The 16,691-nt window shown below is 39.7% G+C and overlaps 2 protein-coding genes across 5 annotated transcripts in view; both read right to left on the bottom strand.

Moving 5' to 3' along the window:
* Window positions 1-5,226: 5,226 nt before the first annotated feature.
* The window catches only part of LOC120457327 (innexin shaking-B), a 147,998-nt gene continuing 136,533 nt past the window's right edge, over window positions 5,227-16,691 (bottom strand). Inside the window, exons 1-7 of one of the 4 annotated variants that reach the window (XM_039644835.2) lie at window positions 16,546-16,664; window positions 16,225-16,446; window positions 9,991-10,145; window positions 9,475-9,539; window positions 7,217-7,383; window positions 6,974-7,152; window positions 5,229-6,631 (exon numbers count right to left, since the gene is read on the bottom strand). In XM_039644835.2, coding sequence (XP_039500769.1) covers window positions 6,439-6,631; window positions 6,974-7,152; window positions 7,217-7,383; window positions 9,475-9,539; window positions 9,991-10,145; window positions 16,225-16,446; window positions 16,546-16,584 — 1,020 coding nt within the window. In that variant the 5' untranslated portion in view covers window positions 16,585-16,664 and the 3' untranslated portion in view covers window positions 5,229-6,438. Of the gene's footprint in view, window positions 6,632-6,973; window positions 7,153-7,216; window positions 7,384-9,474; window positions 9,540-9,990; window positions 10,146-16,224; window positions 16,665-16,691 lie in introns of those variants that run through there. The other 3 variants (XM_039644834.2, XM_039644832.2, XM_039644833.2) reach the window with 3 other exon arrangements.
* Window positions 13,825-14,844, bottom strand: LOC120457331 (30S ribosomal protein S2-like). Its single transcript, XM_039644839.2, has 2 exons — window positions 14,102-14,844; window positions 13,825-14,034 (listed from the first exon to the last, which is right to left on the bottom strand). Exon 1 carries the CDS (start codon window positions 14,759-14,761, stop codon window positions 14,144-14,146), a length of 618 nt encoding a protein of 205 aa, XP_039500773.1. The 5' UTR covers window positions 14,762-14,844; the 3' UTR covers window positions 13,825-14,034; window positions 14,102-14,143.

Consider the following 16,691-nt stretch of genomic DNA (forward strand, 5'->3'; position numbering starts at 1 on the left):
ATCGGAACCCTCTCATTTCTTCTGTGCTGGGATCTGGGGAAATCTATCGGTTATTGGTTATCGAAGTCGGTTTAGTCTAATATTGCGTGTATAAGTTGCGTATTCCTTAACGGACCTTTAGTGTACAAATATGAATGCTTTATCTTGATTTTTTATTTTTTCGTTTGTTCTCTTTTGTTTGCCATTTGTTACTGCTTTAAAATCTTTGTTTTTACTTCAGTTCTTTTTGAATTTCATTTTTGTGTAGATTTGTTCTTTTCTGTCTGCGCCTGCCTTTCTGCGTCCTTCTTCTCGACCTCTTCTGCCCATTCTTCCATATATTAATAGTTGCTTTTACCTTTTGTTTTGTATAAATATTCAATGCATTATTTAATTATTATTAATTATTTAGTATTCGTTATTAAGTGTAATCAAAATTCCTCTAGTTGAAGGCAATCGGCGAATATATTTGAAATTATTTATGCAATTATTTTACATACGTTCGTTTCGTTTTATCATTTACATTATATTACGTTTTACTAAACTTAGGATCTCCTGGAAAACAAGTTGAAATACAAATAGTTCCTTACTCTGACTGCTTTTCTACATAATTTAATAATTTCATAATTTGTCTACCTGCCAGCCTGCTGCTTTTTGCCCTTCGCTTTTGTCTGGTTAAAAAGTCATCTGAATCTGGAAAACTTAGGTGTAATTTTGCTAAGAATGTCTCGCTCTACGGTTATCAACTAATCCACGCTGTTGTAAAACACTTTATATATAGTTATGTATATGCTTGTTTGTATTTATATTTATATATATGTATATATATATGCTGGGTCTTTTATGTATGTCGGCTATGTACAGGTCGTGTATTGGTTGATCTGTGTTAAAAGTTATGCTTACTCGTAAATTGTATTTAGTAAAAAAAATGCTCACCGACTCGGCCTCTATATAATAAATATATACACGGTTTGCTGGTTGATCGATCGGTCTCACTTGAAAATCTTTAAGGCAGTTTTCCTATACACTCCATCAAATGCGGCTCGCTAATTTTGCTGCTGAACTCTGGGCCACCAACGAAATAAATCGCTTTCTATCATTTTCAAGCCGCTGAGATCTGGGGGCGTGGCCAATAGTATAGAAAACTTCAACAAAAACAAAACCCAATTAAAAATGAGATATAAATCACATTTAAGCTGCAACGTTATTCCAGTTGGGGAAACAAGGTATTTCGACTCAAATAGTGAAATATATACGCTTTGCTGGAAGACAATAAATTAGCTGCTTGTGAAAGTCCCCAGCCACGCCCCTTTTAGTCCAGGAAAACTGATTTCTGATTTTCCCTCGTCATTTCAGTCCTGGTCCTTCGATCTCGCCTAAAAAGTTCCCTCACTAATTATTGTCTGCTATTTGTTCACACACACACAAATTGATATATACGCTAAGTGCCTAAAGTAATCCTGAACCGCAATCCAAAATGGTTAATCAAGTGACGACCATCGGATATTGGCTATCGAAATCGAAATCGAGAATCGGGAGAAACCGAAACGAAGGAGGGTTAAAGTCGTGGGCCTAGGTAAATGATCAAGATACGAGCTCGATTTTGCGATTCTTCAATTTGGTTTCGCTTCTCGGTAATTAATAATTTTCAGCAATTTTGTATATCTTCGCTTAGTGCTATTAATTGGATGTTCTTAAGGTGTGGTTTTGGTTTTGGTTTAAGCTTTAGCTTCGTAAAAATTTGTCTGAGAATGTGAATTGGCAGTTTCAATTTGTATGCAATATTTGTTATTCGTTATTTGGTATTTGATCTTTACAATTTTGATTCGATTAGTATATAATTAAAAAACGCTTTCGCTTCCTAATAAAAAGTTCTCACTATTCAATTCGATTCAGCTAGGGAATTCAACTAAATTGTTTTCTTTTATCGTTATCGTTGCGCTAATCACTCACTAATTCGATTTCAAATATAAGTTACGAGTATTTCACCAATATGCTTCACTAATTGTTGCTTTTAGTTCGTTCGATTTCCTGGTTCAGTTTTTACTGCGTTTTTGAGCCGTGAGAAATTGACTTTCTTCGTCGCTGTAAATTGAGTGGGTGCTGAGAAAGAGAAAGGTAGATAGTGAAGGGGATAAGAGCATAAAGAGAGAGAGGGAGGGATAGAGGACAGGTGGGTGGAGAATCTGAAATAAAACCCCAAAATAAAACCAAAAAAACAATGATATGTATACAAGTCTCTTTTTTATTGCACGAATGAACAAATGAGTGAGAAAGTACGGTAGAAGTTACAGAACTAAAACCTTATCTTAGCCACCAAACAATACATAATAATTATACACAAAAAATATGGCAGAAACCAAATTCAGATCGGGAGCAAACAAACAGACAAACAAATGAACAAACGAACACAAACATTAAACACTGAAAAAAAACGATGATTTCAACAGAATTTTGCAATATTCTTACGGATTCAGATTCTTTTAAATGGGATACACGAGTTTTATAGCCTCTTTCCACTGTCACATGTTGGGTGTGTGTAAAACGTGTAAGCCACATTTTCTCTATAAGAGATAAACTGGCGATGATCACACTTAATTAATTCATTTTCATTCTCTGTAAAGTGTGAAATGCTTTGATAAAACCCAAAATTTTCATGCGTGCATTTTGTCATTTTTTTCTTCAAGTGGAAACAGGCTATGTAGTCAACCAATAGTTAACAGATACTTTTAGTGGGAAAGAGATGGAAATAGGGTGTAAGAGAGAGAGGGAGAAAGAGTGAGAGAGAGAGCAAAAAAGTGCAGTGCTGTGTGGTGAGAAGTGGACAGAATTGTACCGGAGGTGGTGAAACGTGGTGAAGAGTCATCGTTGTTACCGTTAGCTCTGCCTGATTCCGTTTCCGTTCTAATTTTCATTTCCGTTTCCGGATGTGCTTATTGCTTCTAGGATTGCGTCTATGAAATGTCCTTCTTATTTTCTAGATTCAGCTAGTACAATTCGAACTCTTCGACCTAATATTGCGGCATACTTTGAAAAATAAAGTCTTGCGTATTGTTCGTTTGCTTTTGCTTTTGTTTGTTTGTTCGATCGCCCCTAGATCTATTACGATATTTTACAATTGCTTTTAGTTGGAGTTACGAGTTACGAGATACGAGAGATTCCATCTTGAGCTACACTAAGTATTCCTTTCATTTATTTTCTTTTCTTTTATTTCTTTTGTTTGTTTGTTTGTTTTTCGTTAGCCTAGCGTGTAGATCATATACGTATCGCTTTAACACTATCGACTAATGGCAATTTCCTTGTAATATGCTTACGTTTTGGTATGGTATTCCTTCTTATTCGCCCCCCTTTAATTACAGTGTAAGTATCCTCGATATTTATACATTTCTTGTCGTTTACCATGTTTGTGGTTGCTTGTGTTGTGTGTGTGTGGCTATAAGTTCGTGTGTATGGGGCTTAACCTACGAATCCACGACAAAAAAAAAAACGCGGACAAAAATGGTTCAGTTTGAACTAGAATTACAATTACACTTAGTTGGCTATAAGCAGTTAAAAAAAAATACGTTAAAATTACTTATTACCATTTATTGTTACATTTATTGTTTTTTCGCTTCAACCTCATACCCACTTTCTCCTCCCTCTAAATTGTAATGCGTCTTTGAGTATGCTGAGTAGTGTGAGTAGACGGAAAAAGCACTCAAATTAGGTGATCTAAATCCAAAATGAATTCCCGAAAGGAGTGAGGTTTTGAGCAGGTCCACATCGGCAATTCCTGATTCTGTGACAAGGAACAATCATCGGGTGTGGGTGTTAATTCCTTTTGCTTTCTTGTAACTACTTTCGGCATTGCAGTGCTAGCCCTACGGAAATACCCTATCTATTTCATATCAGGTCCACCCCCATTTCGATTCATATACTTGTATGTACGGTCTTTAGCTATTTAAATTTGATTTTACAATTACTGGTTTTGTTGGCAGTGACATTTGTTGTTAGATTTGCATCTCTGGCTTGGCTTTTTCTGGCTGTGTATCTGTTTTTCTTGGTCGTCCTTCTAAAGATGGGAAAATGCGACGTGGGCAGGGGGGAAAACTTTTGAGGCATCTGTGTGACTGGTTCTTTGGTCCACTTCTTGGGGGCTGGGAGTTGCGGAAGTTGGAACTGGGAAGTGGAAAGTGGAAAGTGGGATGGACCCTGGATCAAGGATCAGGATCCAAGAAAGGAGCAGAGATTGGAGTTAGAGAGCGGGAGGTGCGCTTCAAAAGGTTTTCTGGACGGATATTACGATTTGTAGCACATGATGAACTCGTGGATGGGTGACTATTTTACTTTTACGGAGGGGGTGATGTTTGTCATAAAAGGGGCTTACTGTAGGACCACCTGCAATGCCTGGGGGAATTGTCGAACTCCCGAACTGTACCCTCCTGTTTAGGACTTTAATCACTAGCGGTATTATAAAGTTATTATCGTTGCGTTTACACTTGATTCATGTGGCAAAGCGTGAGTGTGCCGCCCGATTTTCCTGGGTTTTTCCTTTCGCATTTACCGCTTGAGTACTAGGCGTATTTTTCGTAGAGAGAGATAGAGTTGAGTATGCTCTATTATTAGTGGAGTTAATTGTTTTATGATGCGAATGTTGGCTGCTCTCTTTTGCTGAATGATCGATTGATAATTATATATATTTATATATGCTTTACATGCTATATACGTGTGTGTTTGTGTGTGGTGTGGTGTTGTGTTGTGAGTGTGAGTGTGTGTGAGCTTAAAACATTTCCGTTTCCGTCTGTCTGTTTGTCTTTGTGAGTTGAAAGTTACGTTCTGTTCGGTCGGTTTTTCAGTTTTTCAGTTTTTCGGTTATATAATGATGCGCGCTATAGTTTCTTCTAATTAAACTATGTAAATGTATCCTTTGTTTCGGTTTTCGGTATTCGGTATGGTATTTTCTGAACTTTCTTTGATATTTACTGATATTTTCTGTTCGTTTCGTCTCGGTTTTAGGTTTTACTCTTTCTTTTTCTTTATCATTATTTCGCTATCTGCTCATTTCGGGTTTCAATTTTCATTCATTTCTGTATACAAAAAAATTCTGTTTTCAGTTTGCCTTTTTTTGGTTGTTTTTTTTTCTATGTTTTTTTTTTCGTTTTGTTTTCTTGTTCATTTGTTTAGCGGGTAATACAAATGCTTAGAGTTAAAAAAAAAATTGTTTATATATATATATATATATATATATATATATATATAATATATATATTATACATATATGTAGAATTACTTGTATGCTTGACTTAGTTAACCTACATTCGAATACATGAACACTTCAAGATATCATTGTAATAAGTAATTTAATTGAATTGAATTTAATTTAATTAAACTGTTACTCCCCTCTGCGATTTCCACTTGCGATTTTCTTGACTTTCATTTGCTGCTTTCACAAAGCGGGGAGGCTTTTCTTTCCCCGTCTTGTTGCGTTGTTGTAGCATCTCGTTTGTATGGTTCTCCTGCTTTTCCTCGGTGAGAGTGATGCTGACTTTCGATTCTTCTCCGTCTCTTCTCTTCTTGGGGTTAATACAGAAATGCAATTTTCCGCGGGCGTCGTCTCGACTTTGTTGATGTTTGGTTTAGTTAACGCTGCATGACAAGCAAAGTGCGATGTGTTCTACGGGGCGTATGAGTGATTTCGCTGTAAGCGTATGTGTGGCGTCGTCTGTGTGTGTGTGTGTGTGTGGGTGGGTGGGTGTGTGTGTGCGTATTTGTCTGTGGTTTCCGTTTCCGGTGCTGTCCATTTGCTGTTCTCCTCACACTTTGATCTTGTCCTTGGGGCAACTTTCTATGGGTCGCTGATCGCTGATTGCCAGGCGATCCCTTGTGACTTGTGACCTTGTGACCCCTGGCCGACGGCAGGCGCTACTTGCCACCGGCTTGGGTGTCCTGTCCGGAAGTCCCAGGACTTCCGTTCTCGATCTCTCGATCTGTCGATCTCGATTATTCGATATCCGTTTTCTCATTTACGTTACTTTAATTGATTGGTATTGAATTCTGAGTAATTCCTTTCGTTGCGTGGCTGTTAATGCTTTCCTATTTTTTCCATATTTCTCCATGCTTTCATTCCGCTTCCATTTTGCTATGCTGTATTCTATGTCCTGTGGTTTTGGATGTGTTTGTACCGACTATCGATAGACTTAGTCTCCATGATTGAAAATGCTGATTTATGACTGACTGCGAGCTGACGATAGTTTTTTTGGTTGTATTTTTGAGATACGTTTTTTTTTAAAGATTTTTTAGCGGTGTGTTGAGTTGTAAGTTTTAATGAAGCGGCTGCTGCGAAGATCTCTAGATTCCTTTGTGGTTGTAATTGTCCTTTCTTAGTCTTGTTCTAGCTTTCGACATGTTTGTTGTTGAATTCGATGGTTTTCAAATGGAGACGACAAATTGCATTTTGTATTCTTTCTAATACTCCCAATATCATGCATCCTGTATTTCACCTTTTAAGCCAGGCACCCTGTGGTGTTGGTTATGTCCTAAACGATTCGCTAAGTCCTGTACAACATCACGAAATATAACTGTATCTATGTTTTCACCTAGTAAATACAACAAAAACCAATCGCCCATCTTCGAACGACGAACGATTATTTCAATAGCGTCACGACGCACTAACCTGCAATGGGAAAAATGGTATTCAGTATGGTATTGTTTAAAATATTATATAAAATATTATGTAATGGGAATCACTAGATTTGATAAGGGTACAACAGGGTGCCAAAGAAAGAGCTAAGGTATCAAATTCGCATAGGGTCTACAAAGTATGCAGTGAAAGACGAACTCGAATGCGAACTAGTATATATTTATGCTGCATACTTCTAGACACCTATATAGGGATTTTTGTGGCGAATCATTAGCCAGAAAGCTGCTTGTTTGCTTTGTTTAATTTAAATTTATATTTTTCCCTATTTATTCCCGTATCAACGCCAGTGAGCCCCCCAATGTCTACGCAACTCACCTAAATCGCATACGAAATAAGTAGACCCTCATTCGAGGAGAGAATATAATAACCACCCTGTATATTAGCGTTAATAATGTGAGAAACGTTAATAATATAAACCAAAACCAAAGGAAAATGTAAATCTTCTCATTAACAACGTTTAATGGTAAAATGCAAATGGCGTCGTGTTTCTCCACCTAGAAAAGCAGATTAAATTATTATTGAGTCTTGGGTTTGTCGAGAGCTGCATTCGTTACTCACCTCCCCACTTGAACCATATTTAAAAAATGTACATTTGGTCATTCTGGGAAATATGTAAATCATCGGATCCATGCGATCTTCCTGATCGGTCTCCATATAATCTATCACTTTCAGGCCAAATGTCATAAATTCGCCATCGAAAAATCGATTCATAAGAAACATTTGACCTGCAAAGGAACCACAAAAAAGATACAAATCAGCACCAAAGAGATACAGAGATACACTTTTCGTTCGTTCGGTTTATCTGCCTATACATCTCATCTGTCCTACTTGAATATCTGTTTATCGGACCGGACACTGGGATTGATGGGTTCTTTGCCACCGATTTCCCACCGAATTTCCACCTTTTCTTTTCCATTAACCCCCTATTTGTGCATGAGTGCATAGGTGCTTTTTGGAAAATTCGGCGTATCGAATCGGTACGGACTTTTCCCGATCCGATGCATTCGGATCCGCTTGATCGATTGATTTGAGGCCAGCGGGGCGGGAATGAATCGATTTTCTCCTCAATTACAACTCACCCGCACCCGCGCAGCCCATTAATTATGGCAGATAGACCGACATCGGATGCAGATACAGATACAGATACAGATACAAATACAGATGCGTATTCGGATTCGGAATCGAAATCAGAATCCATCAATCGACCGCGCTAATTGCGGCTAAATGGGATCGAGATGGAGATGGAGATGGAGGTCAATGAACAAACAATGCTCCAAGGTACGTTAATTTTTATGGCGAACTGATGCGCATTTCATTGGTTTTATGGAGAGAACAATAAAGGATTAACCATTGGGATATGCTGCCACAGGGGCACTAAACAAATTTTAACGAGCACTTTCTGCGCAAGCACTGTGGTCATAATGATTTGCATAATAAACTTTTGAAAGAATAACCAATGAATGCTCAAAGGAAGACTACATTATTCAGGGAAAAGCCTCTGCTGAACAGCTCCTAATTTACTTTTAAAGTCACTTGGCAACTAAGTGGGCTAGATAGATGGGATTTCTCATTTTTCATTTATAGAGGAAAAAGCCTGATTCCACTGACACATATTTCTACATCCCGACCGAATGTACATTATCCAGGCAAGAAGGCTATAGTTGAGGGTCTCGACAGTACTCAATTGGTGATGTATGTATAATATGAGGAAATGGTTGTTTTGCGACTCAGTTAAAGCTAGTTTAATTGCCACTAAAATGAGATTTTGACCACACGCAATTCGTTTAGCCGATATCATCTACTGATAATGAATAAAATAATTCCTATGAACGTGTTGACGTACCCAGGAAAATATTTCAAATATGCGATTGTATAGCTGGCTCTGCAATTAGCTGCATTTTCGCGGCGCCTCACCTTTCAGTCAATGAATTTCCACCGATTTCCAACGATTTCCCCCGATTTCCATTTACATTTATCCTATTCCCTGCCGCCTAATTAGCCCATTTGAAATTTTTCAACCGATCGCCGCCCCTCGCGCTGCTTGAAACGATGTCAGCCATTTTATAAACGTGTTTTACTCACAATATTATTGTTTATTTCCCATGTCTTCTGACAGTTCATTATTTTGTCAGAGTTCGAGTCTCGGCGCGCGCGCCCCACGAGGGGACCAGAAATATCAGTATCGGGAAGCATTTGTTTATTTTGATGCGGGGCGGTCAGTCGATAAAAATTCGTCATTGATTTTTCGGCGTAAAATCGAACGGGGAATGTTAATGAATGCCGAATTTATGAGGCCCGTCGCAAGAAACCGTTTTGCTAACCCCGAAACTTTGTTTACCGATCTCACTGCCACCTGGAGAAGTCGACAGATTGGCATGTGCACCGCGAAAAACACCGCACTGTTTTCTGCGTTCTATGTTCTGTTTTATCGCAAGATTTTGTTACTCAACTATCATTCGGCTATTCATTTTCGACTGCATGGTCACTCATTTTATTGGCGAAAAACGCACTTTACAAGGTGTTAATTTTAAGTAGTTTTCCTTATACAAGTATTTCCTAGTATGAGTACCGGGTTTTTCCCCGTCAAGACACTCGACCATAGCTTTCTTCCATTATCATATCAGTTTGATCTATTTGGTTCAAACACATAGATGAGCCAAGGTCAAAGCAATATTCTTGCAGCAGTTGATGATGCGAACTGAGTTCGATGGGCCCCCTTTGGCACAGGACGATCTCAGGACACATCGGTTGGATATTTGGATATTTGGATATTTATTTGTATTTATTTTTTACCATGCACTAGTACTAGTACTCACCTATCACATTTATAAGGGCGAGCAGCTCACACACGTAATATCTGTACGCCCACCAATTGTGATATCTGCAAACGAAATCGGCGGAAATTTGGCCATTAGCTGTGATTCAGAGCTAAATAAATGTACGAGTAAATTTGCAGCTCTACAAATGCCAAAACGTTTGGCCGAGTATCCTTTGTCTCTGGAGAACTCTGGGTCGTGGGTCGTGACTCACAGTCGATTTCCGGATAATTCTTTGTTCATTAGTGGGACTTTGTTTTGGGAAATGTTTGTTTTGGGAATCGGCTACAAAGGTGAGTTCGCGTGCATTGCGCTGCCTGAATTCGATTGTAAATTTAATAAACTGTCTTGGTCTTTTGAACATGACTCTTTACGTTGTTTCAAGTTAAATCTCGAAAATGAACTTTTTCTAAGACTGGCAAATTTTACCACATTAATTTCACATCTTTTCGTTACAGAGCCTCTTGCAAGTACATTTATCTAGTCAGAGAGAGATAACAGATGGGCTGTACTTACCTTAAATTTTCCCACAAATAATCTAAAAGTAATTTCTTTTTTTGTTTTTTCTCGGCTTCGGAACAAATGCCTATGTCTAAGTCCATGATGAGCGCATGAATCTTGCCACCCTCCCAAGATTTCCACAGCCATCTTGGTGTATAAAATAAGATTGCCTGCAAAAAGCGAATAAAGAGCAGAGAATGGTGGGGATATAGTATATGTATTTATAGAGATCTGCAAAGGTGAGTTCCGTGTGGGCGTAATGTCGCATTGGAACTGTCGTAAAAGCGAGAAAAATACCCCTGACAAGTGACATTCGCCAGCTGTTCTCTAGATTCTAGACTCTAGACTCTAGATTCTAGTTTCTAGTTTCTAGATTGTGGACCCCCGCCCGATTCCAGCCGAGAACAATGCCAAATGGCATTAATGACATTCAGCCATAGGCATTAGAGACTGACCTTCCCCAGCTACATAATTGTCTTTGCTAATTCCATACCATACCATACCATACCATACCATAGAATACCATTCCATTTCTTTTATTTTTGTTGGCCCTTGTCAATTAGCCGTGAGCCATTAGGGGCAGTCTATCCGCCCGGTTCACCTACCACAATATCGGGCGATCCGAAAGACAGACAGGCAGACACGAATTCTTGCTTAATTGTACCCATTAGTTGGGCAAGCGTTGGGTGTATTCGCTTAATTTAAAGTCCAGATCGGGCATACGAATGTGCTACCTCTGAAGGTGGAACAATTAACAATGAGAGCGGTAAAACAATTTGTGGTTTCTCTTTTAATATTAAAGGCAGTAGAAGGCGAAAAGTATGAAAAAGTATATATTTCTCCTAAAAACTGCACACTTTTAGAAACCTGTGAAATAAAACCTCTGTCCGTTATTTATTTATTATTAATATATTCCCTTCTTTACTATTACCCTATTTTCTACTAAACGACCAAATGAATAGTACACGATATTAAGGAGTACCAAAAAACCCGACACGCAAGCATTTCTGTTCGATATAAGTCTTGTGTATTTTCCTTGCCGGGGGATTTTAATGCCGACCCGATGACAAATTAATAATAACTTGTATCGTAAATTAGCCGCGGATTCGGACAATCCTCAGACAGCTGAAGATTGGCCGAGTTGTGCAAATTGTATATGGCGTGTTTGCTTTGGCACATGACAATGTCGCCCCATCATCGTGATCTTGAGTCTGAGTCCCTGGCAGGTGGTAATCCCCATGTCTTACGTTGTGAGAGGTGAAAGTTCAGTTTGTTTAGTGGGCGCCCGACTGGCGGCGGTTCCTTAATCTTGGCCAGCAATTTTCCACTCTAAAATATATTTCCCCACACGCGCTGTCCACCGTGCATCTCGGCGATCTTTCGTTTCATTTTGGATTTCGCTTTCTGGCTTTTTGGCTTTTTTGGCCTTTCACTTCTTGCTTTTCGGGGCCTGCAGCTCCAAACTATTCGCCATTGTCGTTGGCATTTGGCTGCAATTGGCCCAGACAACATCTGCTCCGCATTCTATCGGCTGATGACGGCAGTCGCCGTGGACAGTGGTGGTCAATGTATTTGAGACACATTTAATCAAATATTTAAAAAAATCTTACTTTTTACAATTTTACTTAAAATGTTTCAGCTGATTTGGGCGATTTTGAGAGTCTATCTAGTACAGGGTATTAACTGCTATATATTTCATATCCTTATTAATTAAATAAAACAAATAGATACCCGTTTCTTAACCAGCAAAATAGGCGTCATATGGACACGGCCAGATCAAGTATACTTTTTAAGATCGAAAATGGTAATGAATAGAACACATTTAAATTCCAGGTAAGAACATTTCCCACAAAGATGGCTCTTTAGAATTGGCCAGTACTATAATATCTGTTTGCAGCACATCAGTTTTTCAACACACAAATTTTTCAGCGGGACTCTTTAAAAGCCAATCGCTGCTATTCTTGTGGACAGATCTGTTATTATCAGGGCGAGGTCTGTTGCCACGCCCTGCCGGAAGTCAAATGATGCGTTTGATTTGCTTTGGCCTCCATCATCCAAGTCTGCCCTTTTGTGTATACAATCGCCAATTGCATTTCCCCGACGATAGTTTGAATGAGGAAGAGAAGAGAAGAGAAGGGAGTGGTGGCCTCCGCACCACCCTTTTCCACCCGCTTTCCCGCTTTCCCACTTTCCTCTGTGCGTGTGTGGAAAGCAATTTGGCAAGCGTTCAAATCGCAAAAGCATCGCGTAAATGCAACTGCAACAGAAGCAACAATCAAAGCGAAAGGCGGAGGGCGAAGAATCGTCTCCGAAGAATTCTTCTTTGGGCCTGCAGGCTCCAGGCACATTGATTCGTAATATGTTTCAAAAATAGGGGGCTTTCTTGTGGTAAGCTGGAATCTTCTGAAGCAAATAATTCAATCAATAAAAAGTTATGGATATGTAGTAAAAAAGCAAGTTGAACTTGATATCTGTAATACTGTAAAAACTAAACTACTTTTATTACAATTTAAGGCTGAAAAGTAAGTTGGGCAACAGTGGTATTTTAATTAAGAAAAGATATAGAAAGCGGTCTAAAAGAGCTCGTTTATTTGAAACGCGTCTTAGAATTATAAGTTTGCCAGAACTGTAAAATTGCAAAGGCAGTATTCACTTAACTCTGGATTTATAATCACTGACTGATGACTAATCAAAATTACTGATAAATTATTTTAAATTCATGAATTTGCTGTTGAAAAGTTGCCATTTTCAATGTGCTAATGCTGAAATCAAAACATATATTATCCTTAGAATGCTGAAACCACAAACTCGTTATTCGACAAGGATGGTCCACTGTGTCGCAAAGGAATCACTGAGGAAGTATCTGATCCCTTCTGATCCGAAATGTCACTCCCCCAAGCGACGCCTCTGCCTTCTATCTTCGAAACTCGAGGGGAGGCCAAAAATACACGCATATAAGTCAAATATAAACAGCTCCCACCCCAAGAACCTTTGGCCATATTCCCTAAGATGCCGGCTCCGAGTTCCCAGTTCCCAGTTCCCAGTTCCCGAGTCCCGAGTCCGGAGTCACAATTCCCGATACCCTTTCCCGATTCCCACTGGCATATCCATAGCTTTTTGTTTCAGCAATTCCCTGGCATCTGGCCAGAAATATTATTTCACTTTTATGTTTGTCTGCGCCTTTTCAATAAATATCTAGACATGCCGGGCGCAGAAATATGGAAGGAATGGCGGGGAAAGTCGGACGAGAGGCTATACTCGTATAGTGGCGAGGAAGAAGAAATGCCAATTCTTGACATATCGGAGGAAAAGACCGGATCGATTGAAAGGAAATTGATGGGTGCAGGTCTTTTAGTTTTTATGGCGGCATTGTCAGAGCCAATGACGATCTATCCACGAGATCTAACGATAAAGGGGAAGTAATGGTAATTGTGTCAGGTGCTGTTAACCAGACAATTTCTAACTGCCTACTTTTTTTGTTAGAATTATACATAATGGCTGCAATTTGCACTTACATTTGTAACATTAGAATAGGCTGCTCGTTTGTAAATACCCTCTCCAAATCAAAATCAATGATCCACGAAAGCCGGCATTATTTTCGATTTCCCATTTCGAATTTCTCGTTTTGTTTTCCGTTATTAATAAATCGTGCAACGCATATTGGGGGAAAGTGTAAATTATAGAAACGCGTCTTCGCGTCATTAAGCAGGGAGAATACCATGATAAATGTATTTATAGGAATTTGGGTGACTAGAACGTCTCTATAATCGCTCTGTGACACTAACCGAGAAAAGCTCCCCCGATTTCCCCGCCCGACCAAGTGTGATAAAAATACACATTTAATATTTGTACATTGTTAGCGGTAAGACTTATTGTGTAATCATAGACTCTCTATATAAATATGTATGCTACTCGATCTATATATATACATATACGCCATATGGGCGGCGACGTCACCGATTTGCTCCGTGGTGTGTGGTGGAAAATGTGGAGGGGCGAAGGGGCATCTATGACACAATCAATCTCCTTTAAGCGGTGTGAGCAATTAACGGTGACAGTCTGAGAATATATCAGGTGGCGAGGAATTATTATTATGAACGGATCTATAGAAAATTTGTTTAATTACGTTTGTGTTTACGTGTGTGCTTGTCCTCAATAGATCGTCCAATTACGGGTTAGTGGTGGGAGTTGGGTCAGAAGAATTCGAAGTGCCGGCTACCAACTCCACATCAATCACTTCGTTAGCTTCACCTGCTGCAGGGGCAGCATCTCTTCCATCAGCCACAGCCTCAGACTCGGGCCCAACCTTAACTTCAGTCACAGGCTCGTCCTCAGTCACAGCCTCAGTCACAGCTTCAGCCTCAGCCACAGCCACAGCTTCAGCTGCAGCCTCAGCCACAGCTTCAGCCTCAGCCACAGTCTCCGGCTTTTCTTCAGTCACAGCCATAGCCACAGTCTCGACCTCAGCCACAGTAGCCGCTGTAGCCACAGCCTCAGCCACAGGCTCACTCACAGTCACAGCCTCAGTCACAGCCTCAGTCACAGGCTCACTCACAGTCACAGCCTCAGTCACAGCCTCAGTCACAGCATCAGCCACAGGCTCAGCCACAGCCGCAGTCAGATTTGCAACCTCAGTCACAGCATCAGCCACAGTCGCAGCCTGAAGAGAGTTGTCGCGTACTTCTGCTACCGCATTCTGCTGTCCTTGACGGTTGTTCCTGCGAGTCGCATTCACCGGGACGCGGTAAGGTACCAGACGGTTGCGTAATTTTTTGAAGAAATTCATTTTTTCAGTTTTACTTAAATCGTTTTGTAGTGAATTCAAAAACACGCACTCTCGTTATATTCCGACTGGGAACTGATGTCTGGGTTCACAAAACACCTTTGCATTAATTTCATTGCCTACCGCTTGGAAAAAATTTGAATTGTGAAATGTTCATAGTTTCTTTAGTTGTTTCGTATCAGAATGGTAATTTCATTTAATATTTTTAAATATATTTCTTTTCAGTTCCATTTCAGTTCATATTTCGATTTATTATTATGATTTAATTCAAAAGTTCCTAATACTAAGGTTGAGGGTGAGAAAGTTTCTTCAGGCTAATGCATTTATTTATTCCACGTACTTTACTTCCCCCAAATAAATTTGTTTCTAGCGCCCCAGCTCATTTTTCATCCCATCGATTGCCGATCAATCAATCGCTCTCTCTCTCTCTCTCTCGCCCCCCCTCTTTCTCGCCCAGTATACCCGTCTCTGCCTGACATCGCCTACGTCACAGATCGAACTATCTTTAGGATACTCGCAGCGATACAAGGCCAGCCCATTCAGCAGCAGCAATAACAAAGCACACACGAGATACTTAAACAATTTCATTTGGCTCACAAAAGGCCAAAACCGCAAAAGAAAATAGAAAAAAAGAAAATCGGAAAATCGAAAAATCGAAAAATCGGAAAAAAGTGGAACAAATATTTGGATATTGAAAGTATGTATGGCGATGTATCCCAATGGTGCGCTCAGTCGGCGAAAAATCGCTTAATTACTTAATCCATCAAATCATTCAACGCCCCCAAACATAACGATCCACTGATCTATGGCCGATTTCTCGGTCGACTTTTTCTGGCTTAATCGCTGCGCAGGCGTAGCCTTTTAGGGGATGAGTTATGGCGTCGAATTTTAATTAATGTTGCCTTAAAAAAGCACATTTGCTTGATTTGCTTTCATTGGTCAGAAGACATTCATTACCTTTTCGTTTGACATTTGAATATCTTGAAAAACACTTTCAGAGAGATGCTTTAAATGGGACGGAAGTGAATTCGGTTGCACCGAAGCCACTTGCTTTTATAGTTGATAAGTTATATGAGTAAATCCCCTTTACGAGTTTATTAGATAGTTCAAGTACACAACGAAATAATAATACGATTTGAAAGGTTTGCATGGTTATGGGTTGTCTTTTGGGATGGTATGGATAGTTACTGGTAGCTATTGATGATAAATACAAATTTAAGTGTCAAACTAATTATGAATATTGCTGGAAAGAATGCTGCCGCGTTCCTTCTTTGGAACTAAATTGGCCACAAAGGTATTTACTAGTCATAGCCAGATCGGTAAATGAGGATTCGATAGTTGATAAGGTTATCAGTGTGGATGTGGGAGTGTGGGAATATTAAAGGTCGGTGTTTTAATCGGTAATTAATCGGTATCTTAAAAATAATCATTGCTTCAAATGGTCCGGAGACACAACCTTGTAATACCTGAAAGAAGAGGCAGAAGCAGACCCACTGGTAGTACTTGTAGTGCTTTTTGTCCGCCGGATCACCGTCGGAGTTGCCGATGCCCGGGTACGGAACCGACACGCCCTGCTTCTTCAGGAAGAGGCTCTTGAGCGTGTAGGTGGACTGGATCCAGCAGTACGTGTTGAGCACATCCTCTGGAATATCTTTGGTGTGCACACAATCGATCGGATTGCCAACGTACTGGCGTGTGGTTATAATTAGCGAGAATGACATCAGAATCATCACAGTTATTGAGTAGTGCAGGCGGAATACTATCGAATCGGTTTTAACGTGACTGACCTTTACAAGGTTTTTCAATCCACGAAATATATCTAACATGGTTTGTCGACAGCGAAAGCTGGCAAGATCGGCGATGATTCTCTCTGGCCTCTCTTCTTGCTTTTATCGTTCGTTGTTTATCGATTGGTTAGCGTTGCCTTTCGATA

The sequence above is a fragment of the Drosophila santomea genome, chromosome X, assembly GCF_016746245.2.
Source record: "Drosophila santomea strain STO CAGO 1482 chromosome X, Prin_Dsan_1.1, whole genome shotgun sequence".
Classification (NCBI taxonomy): Eukaryota; Metazoa; Arthropoda; class Insecta; order Diptera; family Drosophilidae; genus Drosophila; species Drosophila santomea.